The sequence below is a fragment of the Chiloscyllium plagiosum genome, unplaced genomic scaffold (genome assembly GCF_037043375.1).
Source record: "Chiloscyllium plagiosum isolate Xiang-an unplaced genomic scaffold, Cpla_swu_hap1 HiC_scaffold_1, whole genome shotgun sequence".
NCBI lineage: Eukaryota > Metazoa > Chordata > Chondrichthyes > Orectolobiformes > Hemiscylliidae > Chiloscyllium > Chiloscyllium plagiosum.
The window spans coordinates 128,286,426-128,301,616 of NW_028270139.1; the positions used below are offsets into that span (position 1 = coordinate 128,286,426).

General features: G+C 41.2%; 1 protein-coding gene across 2 annotated transcripts in view; it reads right to left on the reverse strand.

Moving 5' to 3' along the window:
* dcc (DCC netrin 1 receptor) overlaps window positions 1–15,191 on the reverse strand; it is a 1,326,174-nt gene that overhangs the window by 42,278 nt on the left and 1,268,705 nt on the right. For both annotated transcript variants that reach the window (XM_087994379.1, XM_087994329.1), the window contains exon 23: window positions 13–175. In XM_087994379.1, coding sequence (XP_087850505.1) covers window positions 13–175 — 163 coding nt within the window. The remainder of the gene's footprint in view (window positions 1–12; window positions 176–15,191) is intronic.

Below are 15,191 nucleotides of genomic sequence, written 5' to 3' on the forward strand. Positions count from 1 at the left end.
ATCCAAACATACTTGCGTTGCTGTGCTGAAGATCGACGGGTGCAGATAACAGCAACAACAATGACCACGACAACAGTAACTGCACCAATGGAGACCACGATGATCACCAGCAGATTGCCATTCTTTTGAGGAGTCACACTGCCATGAGGTGGATGCATCTGACCAATTGGAGGCTCTGAAAGAATAGCAATAAATATTAATGTTACAAACTTAGGAGTAGTCTTAAAATTATAAAGCAACAAAATTGTAAAGTATTTTCTTCATTCAATAACTGTTGTAATATGCATTACCACACTGAAAATGCGGATAGAATCTAATTTAGTTAGAGGAGTTAATCACTTGTACACATGTAAAAAAAACAGGGAAATGGAATTAGAATAGATAAACCTGGTAGAGAATTTGCAGCATTACAATTGCACAATTGCAATAGACAGAAATGGTTTTGCTTTGTACTGAAATCATTGTGCTTCTGCACATTGGTTTTGTGTAACAATAATAAAAATGCTTTGTTCTTTAGCAATGCCAACACATTCCAGGTCAATGTCACAGCTTTATTCGCCAAAAAAACATACAAATCTCCAAAATTAACTTCAGAACCGAACACTGCTCAAGGCTGATAAATTCCCTGGATCTGATGGGGTGCACTCCAGGATTTTAAAGAAAATAGCTGCAGAGGGAGTAACTTTACAAGTTTCCTTAGATTCTGCAAAAGTCCCAGAGAACTGCAAAACCACCAGTCAAAAAGTGAGGGAGACAATAAATAGCTATGTATCATTAGGAAAACGTTAATCGATTATAAAGGATGTAATAGCAGAGTATTTAGGAAGATATAATATAATCATCGCTCAAAGATTTATTAGAATTCTTTGAGAGGTAACAAGCAGGATAGAAACAAGTGAACCAATAGATTTTCAAAGGTGTTTCACAAGATACCACACATAAAGCGACTTAATAAGAGCCCATGGTTTTCGATGTAACGTATTAAATACGTAGAGGATTGGCTAACTGACGGAAGACAGAGAGTTGGAGTAAAGGGAGCATTTTCTGAATGGCTACCTTTTACTATGGAGTGCCACAGAGATCAATGCTAAGGCCACAATTAATTATAATTCACTATTATGACATGGATAAAGGAACTGAATGTTCTGGAGCCAAGTGTGCAGATGACACAAAAATAGTTGGTGAGGAAAGTAGTGAGGAGGAGACAAAGAATCTACACAGGAATTGGTCAAGTCAATGGGCAAAAATTTGACATATGAAACATATGTGGGAAATTTTGAAATTGTACACTTTTGTAGGAACAATAAAAGGGCTGAATCGTGTTTGGATGAAAAAGATTGCAGAAAGCAGAGCAATTTGGGATTCTTGTGCATGAATCATAAAAAGTGAGATTTCAAGTTCAACGGATAATAGGGAAAGTAAACAAACAGTTAGCCTTTATTTTAAATGGAATAGAGTATAAAATAGAAGGTCTAAAATCATACATCATACTAATCCGAACACACCTAGAAAACTGTGCACATTTTGATCCCCCTATCCATCTAAGAGAAACTATACCGGCATTGCAGTAAGTACAGAAAAGATCCATAATGTTGATTCTGGGTGTGGGGGTACTGTCTTATGAAGAAATGTTGGTAAGTTTGGGTCTGTACTCATTGGAAATTAGACAAATGAGAGGATAATTTGTTGAACAATGTAAGATTTTTCAGGGCACAAATAAAAAGAATACTATGGATGCTGGAATAGGAAATAAACAGAATGCTTGATGTATGACTTCTTCAGAACTATGTTGTACACTTTGATTGATTTGATTTATTTATTGTCACATACATATTGCTACAAATACAGTGAGGAATGTTGCATGCTCCAGTATCATTTTGAAACACAGAAACTATAGAATGCAAAGGCAGAAAATAAAGAAATGTTCAACCTTATAATCCGTCTCCTTCAGTGCTTAGCCATGGGCCTGAATCCAGGCTCTCCTCCCACCCCCAGTATGAAGTAGCCAGCCAGTGTCAAGGCCCTTCACTGTGCGTTGCCGCTGCTGGAAACATGTCACCATTCTTTGGCACCATCTCATCTCCACTGAACCACTACCACCATGTGTCCTTGCTGAGCCGACATCACAAAGCTGCCGGCGCTGATACTGATACTGCCGGAACCCATGGCTGTGCCAAACTTGACTCTGCCTTCTTGGCCAACCTCACTGATGCAGCATCTGCCAATGCGACTGGATCCTGGGCTGGGCTCAAACTTGAATCTGCTGCTGCCAGGAATCTAAAAACTCACCTCTGCCTCTGCCACCACCACACAGGACCCACCCTGCCACTGTCATTGTCATTGCCATTGACTTCACTGCTCTCCATAAGAAGGTAAGTAAAATGTAAAAGTAAAGATTAAAAATAAGCAAAGAAAAGAAAGGAAAACCGGATGGAGCAGACAATCCCTCGGCGCAGGAGCCTGAATGCTTCCAGATCTCTACAACCTGCAGAATAAATAACCTGGTAAATGCTACAGCATTAATCTACCAGTTTACTCCACTGTTACTTATCTTCTATTTTGAGTTCCTTTTTGGTTTTGTGCTCTTCCTTTACTTGACTTAGCTTTTTTGCTTTTTGAAGAATCGTCCAGTGAAGCTGAATGGGTAGAACTTTGAAATAAGAAAGGGATGATCACCTTGATGAGATTGTTCTATAGTGCACCTAATAGTCAGTGGGAAAGTGAGCAGTAAATTAGTAGAGCGAACTCAGATGTATGTAAGAATAATAGGACTGTAATAGTAGGGGATATTAATGTTACAAATTTGACTGGGACTTCCACAGTGTTAAGGGCTTGAATGGTGAGGAATTTGTTAAAAGTGTTCAAGAAAATGTTCTTTATCTATATGTAAACATACCTACTCGAGAAAGAGCAACATTTTACCTTCTCTTGGGAAGTAAGGCAGGGCAAGTGACTGAAGTGTTACTAGGATGTGACGATGCTGCTCCTTTAACAAGATTGTGTTGTCCTTGGCTTTTTTCAAATGCGTTATATGGAGCAGAGTTACCAAGATGTTTGTGTTTATCTACTTGAAGAAGCCTTTGAACTTAAAAGAAAACACTTGTTCAATGAAAGGGGAATGGACAGCTCGCCTTTTCTCTGGTTTGGTCTGGCTGTTCAGAGCAAGCAGTCAGTTTTGTGAGCCTGCTGGTCAAAGAAACAGCTGCATGGGAGGTGTCCCCTGCTGAATCTCTCTGCCATCTCTCTCGCTCCTGTAAGACCCTCTGTTTGATTTTATCTTTTTTGCCAAGGGTTGTTTATGGCGATTCTTGCAGGAGTTTGAAACAGCATCATTCAATTGGGTTTTCAAATAGTTATGTTATTCGTTTTTCTTTTGCTCGTATCTAAAACAAATGCTGCTTTGTTTGAAACTGCGTGGTTGGGCTGGTTGCATCCCTCCTGGAATATTCACCCCACACCTGCTTAAAACAGCTAGAAAAGTTAGGGCCTGGGCTACCTTCTTGAAATGTTTTGAGGGGGATCTGGTCTGTTCTATAGTTCCAAATTGGAAATGGGTTGCTAGACTCGAAGGCAGCAAGTGATAGGTGTTTGTGTCTTTTGTTCCAGGTGTTGAGTTTGGTTGGTTTGAATAGAGCTTGATGTAGTTAGGGCGCTTTCACTCACCAAGAGTTTTCCAGGGTGGGAGAAGTGACTTTGGGGCCTTAGGAAGGTGAATAAGGGCAAGCTGCTGGACTTCACAGACAATCCGGAGTTGGGAGCTGTCTCCTTCCATGAAGAAAGGAGATATAATTACAGCAATAGCTCAGCTCAGTTGGCTGGAAATGGCCACAGAATCTTTGGAGGTGGCTAAAATTCAATTGAGAATGAAGCAGCTTGAGTTGGAGGCAGAAGAAAAGGAAAGGGCAAATGAAATGAAACTGTTTGAATTATGATTAAAAGCAGAAGAGAAAAAGAACAAAAAAAAGCAATTTGAAATGATCTGCAAGATGGCGCCCTGTGTTCCCTCCCCGACTCCCTTGTCAGATCCACACCCTTCACCAGCCCAGCACCCCCATTCCTGGCACCTTCCCCTGCTACCGCAAGAAGTGCAAACCCTGCACTCACACCACACCACTCCCTTCACCTCTGTCCAAGGCCCCAAAGGATCCTTCCACATCAAGAGAAATTTACCGATACTTCCACCAACATCATCTACTGTATCTGTTGCACCTGATATGGTCTCCTCTACATCAGGGAGACAGGACGCCAATTTGCAGATCATTTCAGAGAACATCTCTGGGACACCCGCCCCTACCAACCGAACTGCCCATTGGCTGAACACTTCAACTCCCCCTCCTGCTCTGCCAAGGACATGCAGGCCCTGGACCGCCTCCATTGCCAAACCCTAAGCAACCGATGCCTGGAGGAAGAAAGCCTCATTTTCTGCCTTGGGACCCTACAGTCACATGGAATCACTGTGGATTTCACCAGTTTCCTCATTTCCCCTCTCCCGACATTATCCCAGTGCAAAGCCGCCAACTCAGCACTGCCCTCTTGACCTGTCATCTTTCTTCCCACCTATCTGCTCCACTTTCCTCTCTGACATATCACTTTCACCCCCACTTTCATCTACCTATCTAATTCCCAGCTACCTTCCCCCCAGCCCCACTCCCCTCCCATTTATCTCTCAGACCACCTGGCACACAAGCCTCATTCCTGATGAAGAGCTTATGCATGAAACGTTGACTCTCCTGCTCCTCGGATGCTGCCTGACCTGCTGTGCTTTTCCAGCACCACACTCTTAACTCTGATCTCCAGCATCTGCAGTCCTCACTTTCTTCTTGGTAAAGATGATAAGGATAACTTACCACTGGGTAAAAAGGAAACTCTTTATAGGGAAAGAGAAGTTAAAATCCTCTAGTGCTTTCACTGCAATAAAGTAGGCCATGTGAAATCATAGTGTTGGTGGATTAGGAAAAGCACTAGGAAGCCAAATGTAGGAAAACAGGATAAGCCAATGAATTTTGTTGGAGTGGTAACGGAAAGCACAGTGGAGGTTAGAAAGCTATATCAGAATGTACAAGCTGCTCGGAGATTGGTTAAGAAGGAAGTGTCAGGTCTTCATAAGCCATTACCTGCGATGGTAAAGTTTACTTGCATAGGCCAGGAGCAGCAAATAAAGAGGTTATAATACTAAGATACACAGAATTCTCTCAAGCTTTGATGTCGAAAGATGATCAGATATGTACCTCTGAAGGTCTGTGCCAGAAAAGGTACTTGTTTTGGGAATTCACAGTCTGACAAGAAGCACTTATTTATGTAAAATGAGGTTAGAGAGTCCAGTGAAGAGTGGAGAAGTCATGGTAGGAGTATTGGGAAAACACTCAGCTCCAAGAATACAATTTGCCCTTGCTATTGATATAGCTGGCCTACAGGTAGGAGAAAGTGAGGACTGCTGATGTTGGAGATCAGAATCGAAGAGTGTGGTGCTGGAAAAGCACAGCTGGTCAGGCAGCATCCGAGGAGCAGGAGAGTTGACGTTTCAGATATCCCTGATGAAGAGCTTATGCACGAAACGTTGACTCTCCTGCTTCTTGGATGCTGCTTGACCTGCTGTGCTTTTCCAGTCCCACACTCTTCGATCCACAGGTAGGAGTGCTGCCTACTGTGGTTGAAATGCCAGTGGAAACTTAGGCAACTGGACTATGGCAGGAATCACATCCTGGGAGTTTTCCTAACTGTGTGGCAATGAGGTCATAAAGGCATCAGTTGAAACAGGAGAGATCATAGAGTACAGATATTAAAGTTGAAGTGGAATTAGCAGAGACCCTGTTTGATCAAATGGTTGACACAAAACAGGAGGCAAATAGATGACAAAGCAGACATTGTTAGTTCAGAGAAATTAACTGAATTACAGTAGAAAGATGAGAAACTAAACCAATTGAATCAAAAAGCATACATGGAAGTATAATCTAGATGTATCCCTGAATGTTACTATCTCAAGAATGATGCCTTAATGAGGAAATGGAGGTCATCATATATTCAGGCAGATGAGAAATGGGCAGACATTCATCAAGTTGTATTGCCAGTGGGCTGTAGAATGGAGGTGTTGCGGGTGGCGCATGAATTACCAGTAGGGGGTCACTTAGGGGTGAAAAAACTCAAGCTAAAATACAAAAATATTTGTACTGGCCTGGACTGCACAAGGATGTAGTTGCATTTTGCCAGGCATGTCATACATGCCAGGTAACTGGAAAACCACAGGCAGCAATAAAACCTGCACCTTTAATACCTATTCCTGCATTTGAAGAGCTTTTTACAAGAGTCTTAATTGATTGTGTAGAACCCCTATGTAAAACAAAAAGTGGGAATCAGTATTTGTTAATAATAACGGATGTGTCCACTAGATTTCCAGAGGCCATTCCATGACATAATATCACAGCTAAAAGGGTTGTCGAGGAGTCCATCAAAGTTTTCACTAGATATGGATTACCCACAGAGATACAATCAGATCAAGGATCAAACTTTACATCAAAACTATTCAAGGAAGTTATGGACATCTTAGGAGGAAAACCATTCAAATCTACTGCGATCCATCCAGAATCGCAGGGAGCACGAGAGAGATGGCATCAGACATTAAAGACCATGTTGAGGGCTTACAGCCAGGACTATCCAGATGATTGGGAGAAGGGAATAGCGTTTGTACTTTTTGCAATCAGTGACGCACCAAATGAATCAACCAAATTCAGTACATTTAAATTAGTTTTTGGGCATGAAGTGAGAGGTCTATTAACATTGATTAAAGAGAAATTGGTAAGTCAGAATTCAGAGACTCTGTGTCAAATTTTAGGGAACAATTAAATAGAGTGACGGAGTTGACGAGACACCATTTAAAAGTATCACAGCACAAAATGAAACAGGAAGCAGACAAGAAATCAAAAGCAGGCAATCTTGCTATTGTAGATAATGTGATAATGCTACTTCCAGTGATAGTGAACCTTTAAAAGCAAGGTTTAGTGGACCTTATCAAGTCAAAATGCTATTGTGTAAGGTGAACTATTTGATAAGAACTCCATACAAAAAGAAATCTCACAGAGTGTGTCATGTGAATATGCTGAAAAGGTATTTTGACAGGGAAGGAAAGCTGTGAGACTGTGTTATTGGCGACAACACAGAGGGAAGAACCATGTTCATAGGATTCTGAATTGGATATTCCTAAAATTAAATTTGACAATGAGGAAGCTGTCAAAAATTGCGATAAATTATTGAGTTACCTTCCAGACAAAAATTGAAATGACCTGAAAGAGTTATTACTATTACATGGGGAGATATGTAGAAATAAGCTGGGAAATACTAACCTAATTATGCATGATGTAGATATAGGAGACGCTGTTGCAATGAAACCACATCCTTATAGGCATAACCCTCTCAAGGTGGCACAGTTTCAAAAGGAGATTGAATGCATTCTCCAAGTTGACATAATTGAAGTGAGTTACAGTGACTGGAGCTCACCCATAGTATTGGTGCCAAAATCAGATGGTACCCAACGGTTATGTGTGGACTATCGCAAAGTCAATGCAGTTACAAAGACTAATGCATACCTGATTCCATGTTTGGAAGACTGTGTTGAAAAAGTGGGACAAGCAATTGAAATTTCTAAGTTGGACTTGCTCAAAGAATACTGGCAGGTACCTTTGTCCAAAAGAACAATTTCAGCTTTCATAACGCTGAATGGACTTTATGAATTAAGCTATGCGATTTGGTATGAAAAATGCACCAGTCACATTTCAGTGACTAACCAATACGGTCATTTCCAGATTACCCAATTGTGTCATATTTATAGATGACCTGGTGATTTTTAGTCACACCTGGAAGGAACATTTACAACATTTATTGGAATTGTTCGATCAACTTCGGGAGGCAGGCTTGGTGATAAACCTGACGAAAAGGGAATGTGTCAAAGCCCAAGTCACCTTCCTGGGCCATCTTATTGGATGTGGACAAATGGCCCCACAGGATGCAAAAATGGTGGAGGCTGGTACAATTGCAACATTTAAGAGGCATTTGGATGGGTATATGAATAGGAAGGGTTTGGAGGGATATGGGCCGGGTGCTGGCAGGTGGGACTAGATTGGGTTGGGATATCTGGTCATCATGGACGGGTTGGACCGAAGGGTCTATTTCCATGTTGTACATCTCTATGACTCTATGACTCCTGTCAAACCCTGTAATTGATTTTAACTTTTTTGCCAAGGGGTGTTTATGGGGATTGTTGCAATTACATAGAACAGTTGTGATAATATTGATTGGATTTTCAAATAATTATGTTATTCCAAATTCAGTTTTCCTTGGTTCATATGCAAAATAAATTCTGTTTTGTTTAAAAGTGAGTGGTTGGGCCAGCTGCTTCACTCCTGGAATATCCACTTACACCTGCTTAAAACAACAAGAAAAAATAGGTTCTGGACTACATCTTGAACTATTTTGAGGGGGTCTGGTCTGTTCCATAACAAGGGAAACACTTTGAGACCTGTTACTATAATTCTATAAGCTTGAAAATCGTTATGAAAAAGGATAGGCCTTCCATTAAAGTTAAAGATTGATGGCGAAGTTTGATGACATAAGACAGGAACTTTCAAAAGTGGATTGGAGTAGGCTTTCCGCAGGTAAAGGGATTTCTGACCAGTGGACAGCTTTCAACAGTGTGATAACGAGAGTGCAGAGGAATTATATTACTGTTAGAGTGAAAGGTAAGGCTGATAAGAATATGGAGAAATGAATGGATAAAGATATTGAGGCTCTGGACAGGGATAAGAAAGAGTCATGTATTAGATATAGACAACTGGGATCAATGAATCTCTTGAAGAGTATAAGGGTCGGGGCTTTCTTAAGAGGGAAATTAGGATGGCATCAAGGGGAAATGAGATAGCCTTGGCAGATAAGGTTCAGGATAATCAAAGCGATTCTATAAGTACATCAAGTGCAAAAGAGCAACTCGAGAGAGAAAACAGGGTCTCTTAAGGATTAACAAGATTGTCTTTGTGTTGAACCCCAGGAGGTGGGAGAGATACTAAGTGAATATTTCATGTCAGTTTTTACTGAGGAGAAATGGAGGTTAGAGAACTTGGGAAATAAATGTTTTGAAAATATTTCATGTCACAGCAAAGAAAGTACTAGACACCTTAGAAAATATAAAGGTAAATAAATCTCTGGGACCTGATCAAATGCAACCAAGGACATTGTGGAAAATTAGGGAAGAAATTGCAGGAACCTATCAGAAATATTTATAGACTCATGGAGTTGTACAGTTGTGCAACATGGAAACAGGTCAACTGTCCTTAATTGTTCTCGCCCCATTTGCCTGTATTAGACTCATAATCCCTCCCAACCCTTTCTATTCCGGGTGCCTTTTAATTGTTGTTACCAGCCTCTAGCACTTCTGGCAACTCATTCCATACTCTGCGTGAAAAAGTTGTCCTTAGGTCCCTTTCAAATCTTTCCCCTCCCACCCTTGCATCATCTAGGTGCTGGAGGACTGGAGGGTGGCTAATGATGTACATTTATATATGAAAGGCTGTAAGGTGAAGCCTGGGAACTGTAAATTGGTGAGTCTGACATTGGCAAGTTTTGGGGTGATTCTGAAAAATAAGATTTACATGCATTTGGAAATGCAGGGACATGATTAGGGATAGGCACATGGCTTTGTGCAAGGGAATTCATGTCTCACAAACTTGATTGAGTTTTTTGAGGGGATAACCAAAAAGATTGATGAGGTCAGAGTGGCAGGTATTGTTTACTTGGACTTTAGTAAAGCCTTTGATAAGGTTTTGATGAGTAAAGTTAGACCACATGGAGTTCAGGGAGACCTTGCCAACCAGATACAAAATTGGCTTGACAGTAGGAGACAGAGACTGGTGATGAAGGATTGTTTTTTGGACTGGAGGCCTGTGACCAACGGTGTCCACAGGCTTCAGTACTGGATCCACATTTATTTGTCATTCATATAAGGAACTTGAATGAAAATTTAGGAGACATCGCTAGTAAGTTTGTGGGTAACACAAAAAGTGGTGGCATCGTGGACAGTGAAGAGGATTATCTAAGATTACAAACAGTTCTTGATCAATTGGGTTAATATGTTGAGGAGTGGTAAATGGATTTAATTTGGATAAATGCAAGGTATTGCATTTTGGTAAAACAAACAAGGGCTGGACTCACAATTAATGGTAGGGCCCTGGGTAGTGTTGTAGAACAGAGAGACTTAGTGTTCAGGTACATAATTCTTTGATTTGGAGGAGCCGGTGTTGGACTGGGGTGTACAAAATTAAAACTCACACAACACCAGGTTATAGTCCAACAGGTTTATTTGGAAGCACTAGCTTTTGGAACGCTGCTCCTTCATGAGGTGGTTGTGGAACCATTACCACCCGATAAAGAAGCAATGCTCCGAAAGCTAGTGCTTCCAAATAAACCTGTTGGACTATAACCTGGTGTTGTGTGATTTTTTTAAACATAATTCTTTGAAGTTTGCATCACATGGAGACAGGGTGGTTAAGAAGGCATTTAGCACACTTGACTTCATTGTTCAAACCTGAGCGAGATGTCATGATGAGGTTGGTGAGGCCTCTTGGCGTACTGTGTACAGTTCTGTCACACTGCTATAGGAAGGATCTTATTAAATTGGAGAGAGTTCAGGAAAAAAAACCTACCAGGAAAGGAAGGTTTGAGTTATAAAGATAGGCTGAATAGGCTGAGACTTTTTCACTGCAGTGTAGTTTAAGGGGTGACCTTATAGATGTTTATAAAATCATGGGAGGCATAGATAAGATGGATAGGAAGAGCCTTTTCCCTAAGATGGGGTAATTCAAATGAGGGGGTCAAAACCTAAGGTGAGAGGAGAAAGATTTAAAAAGGACATGAGGGGCAACTTTTTTACACAGACAGTAGTTCATATATGGAATGAACTGCCAGAAGAAGTGGTGGATGCTGTTATAATTACAACATTTAAAAGACATTTGAATAAGTACATAAATAGAACAGGTTTGGAGGGAGATAGGCCAAACACAGCCAGGTGGGACTAATTTAGTTTAGGAATAGGGTTGGCATGGACTAGTTGGACCAAAGGATCTGTTTCCATATCTGGATGTTTTTATCACTTTTTCCTCTATTTCTCTCATTAGAAGATTTGCAAGATGGTCCCACTTGAAGGTAAAAGAGGAATTAACACATTCATAGTGTTCTTAGGATAACAGCTGAAATCATTCTTTAACCTCAGGAAGAAAGGAGCAAAGAATGGACTCTTATGGAGAAACTAAAAAAACCAAAGAACTGTGGTGCTGGAAATCAGAAACAGTATCAGAAATTATTGGAGAAACTCAGCAGGTCTGGCAACATCTGTGGAGAGAAAGCAGAGATCATGTTTTTCAGATCCAGTGACCATTTTTCAGAACTGAATGTAGCTAGGAAAAAGTTGACATGTGGGGCTGCGTTGGAGGGGTTGGGAGAAGTGTGGTGGGTGGGTGTGAGTTGGAGTAAACAATAGGTAGAGATGGAACACAGAGAGAGAACAACAGTTGGGCAAAGTCAGAGGTCACAAGACACCAGTTTATAGTCCATCAGGTTTATTTGAAATCACAAGGTTTTGCCTCGCTACTCCTTCACCAGATGAAGCCACTTTCACCTGATGAAGGAGCAGCGCTCCAAAAGCTTGTGATTTCAAACAAGCCTGTTAGACTATATAACCTGGTATCGTATGACTTGTGACCTTGTCTACCCCATCAAATACCGGCACCTCCATATAACAGTTGATCAGACAAGGGAATGGGTAAAGGTCAGCCAGGGAGAACCAATGTCTACTAATGGGGACTATTAGTGGCTGACAATGGGTAGGTCTGGTGTGAGGGAGTTGGGGTAAGGAGATGAGAGAAGGTGCACCAGTAAAAAAAATAAGTCTCCAGGGCCAAATCAGATTTATCCTAGGCTGTTCCGGGAAGCGAGAAAGGAGGTTGCTAAGCCGCTGGCGAGGATATTTGCCTCCTCACTCTCCACGGGAGTCATACTGGAGGATTGGAAGGAGGCGAATGTTGTTCCTCTTTTCAAGAAGGGGAAATAAGGAAATCCCTGGCAATTACAGATCAGTCAGTCTTATGTCTGTGGTCAGCAAAGTTTTGGAAAGTATTCTGAGGGAAAGGATTTATGACTATTTGGCAAAGCATAGTGTGATTAAAGGCAGTCAGCATGGCTTTGTGAGGGGCAGGTCATGCCTCACAAATTTTATTGAGTTCTTTGAGGAGGTGTAAAGACAGGTTGACGACGGTCGAGCAGTGGATGTGGTGAAAATGGATTTCAGTAAGGCATTTGATAGGGTTCCCCATGGTAGGCTCATTCATAAAGTCAGGAAGTATGGGATACAGGGAGATTTGGCTATCTGGATTCAGAATTGGCTGGCTGACAGAAGGCAGAGAGGGGTTGTAGATGGAACATATTCTGCCTGGAGGTCAGTGTTGAGTGGGGTCCTGCAGGGCTCAGTATTTGAGCCTCTGTTCTTTGTAGTTTTTATAAATGACTTGGATGAGGAGGTTGAGGGGTGGGTTAGTAAATTTGCAGATGACACAAAGGTTGGAGATGTCATCGATAGTATAGAGGGCCACTGCAGGCTGTAGCATGACATAGACGGGATGCAGAGCTGGGCTGAGAAATGGCAGATGGAGTTCAACCTGGATAAATGCGAAGTGATGCATTTTAGAAGGTTGAACTTCAATGTTGAAGATAGGATTAAAGACAGGATTCTTGGCAGTGTGGAGGAACAGAGGTGTGCAAGTACATAGATCCCTCAAAGTTGCCACCCAAGTGGATAGGGTTGTTAAGAAAGCATATGGCGTTTTGGCTTTCATCACAAGGGGATAGAGTTTAAGAGCCGTGAGGTTTTGCTGCAGATCTACAAGTCACTGATGAGGCCACACTTGGAATATTGTGTCCAGGTCTGGTCACCCTACTATAGGAAAGATACAGAGGCTTTGGAGAGGGTGCAAAGAAGATTTACCAGGATGCTGCATGGACTGGAGGGCTTACCTTCTGAAGAAAGATTGAATAGGTTCAGACTTTTCTCTCTGGAGAGAAGGAGGAAGAGAGGAGACCTAATAGAGGTGTACAAAATGGTGAGAGGAATAGATAGAGTCAATAGCCAGAGACTTTTCCCCAAGGCAGGATTGACTGGTACGAGAAGTCATAGGTTGAAGATATTAGGAGGAAGGTACAAAGGAGACGTCAGAGGTATGTTTTTTTACACAGAGAGTTGCGAATGCATGGAATGCGTTGCCAGTGTTGGCAGTGGAAGCAGAGTCATTGGGGACATTTAAGCGACTGCTGGACATGCACATGGATAGCAGTGAGTTGAGGGGTGCGTAGGTTGTTACTATATTTTACATTAGGATTAAATCTCGCCACAACATCGTGAAACAAAGGGCCTGTTCTGTGCTGCACTTTTCCATGTTCTATGTTCTATGTTCAACTCATCTCCAGTCTGACAAAGGCCCATCTACTTTCCCTGTTTCCAATCTTTTATCTAACTTCTAATCCATGCTGCCAGGGACCCACCAATCCCAAATATTTCCAAGTTGCTAACTGACCTGCCATCTGGCACTGTATCAAATGCTTTCTGACAATTCAAAAATACCATATCCATAGCACTACTTTCATCCATTGCATTTGTCACCTCATTAAAGAACTCAATTTAATTTATCAGAAATAACCCTCCCTTGACAAAACCATGTTGTCTGTCTAGTATTAACTTATTTTTCTCTCAGTGTATGCTTATCTTATTCCATTTTATGGTTTCTATACATTTTCCCACAATTGATGAGAAGTTGAAAGCTCTACAGTTTCCTGAATTATCCTTTGCTCCTTTCTTAAACAACAGTGTCACATCTGTAACATGCCATTCCCCCGGGACTAATCTGGTATTCAGAGAGGCTGGAAAATGTCTGTCAACAGCTTCATGATTTGCTCCCATACTCTCTTAGCAATCTAGGATGCATTCCACCTGGAGACTTGTCTACCTGGAGTGCTAACCTTTATAACACCTCTTTTACTATCACTATCCTGCTCAGTTGCTCAACACCTACGTTATCAACTAGCCAGTTGCCTTTTGCTAATTTGGGAAAGACAGAAGCAAAATATTCATTTCGGAACTCCGTCACAGACTTTGTCTGAGTAAGCAGCTTTATCTACTTGTTCCTTATGGACCCCATTCTATCCTTCACTAATCGCCTGCTATTAATATGTTTGAAGAACATTTTTATTATTTGCTTTAGTGCAGCCTACTATTCTTTCCTCATGCTTCCTCTTAGCTTTCCTTACTCCAGCCGGAGCATCTCTCCCATATTTGAGATAGTCAATCTAATTTCTATTACTATTATTTCAGTATACAACATATGCCACCTAATTCTTCCATATTTTCTCAACATTATCCTTAGTCATCTAAGGTACTCTAGCTCTGGATACCCTATATTTATTTCTTATGAATGTGTACCTCACTTTTACCTGATTCGCCTCTCTTTTGAAATTCTCTCACATTTCATCCACTGATTTATCCCCAAAATCCGTTTCCAATCAATCTGTTTCAGTTCAACTTTTGGACACTAAAATCTGCTCTTTTCCAGTATGAGGTCTTAATCTAATTTTTATTCTTTTCCAACTTAATATTCAACTTTATTAAGTGATGATGCTATTTCCCAAATGCTCCCTCACTCTGATGTTCTCCATTTGGGGGCCTGCCTCATTTCCGAGGACCAGAACCAGCACAGCTTCTTTCCTAGTTGGAATGGAAATGACCTCTCCTAGAAAGTTCTCCTGCACACATTGCAGGAATTTCTCCCAATCGTGCAAGAAATGACCAAATTATTTGTGACAGCATCTCAATTGAAACTTGTGACAAATGAAAAGGGAACTTTGTTTCTTACCCTGAAAGCACCTCTGAGAATAATCTAAAGGAAAGTCACATAAATTAACTTGAAAGTGACCACACATCAGGTGAGGAATAAGGTTGAAAAGGAGATTCCCTTAAAGTAACCTCACCAGACATGGGAATCACTAGCATGGGAATCAAATCCATGCTGTGGCAACACTCTGCATTACAAACCAGCTGGCCAGCCAACTGAGCTAACCAACCCCTTCAAAATAATCACCTCCAAGAACTAAAGTAATACTGTATTAAT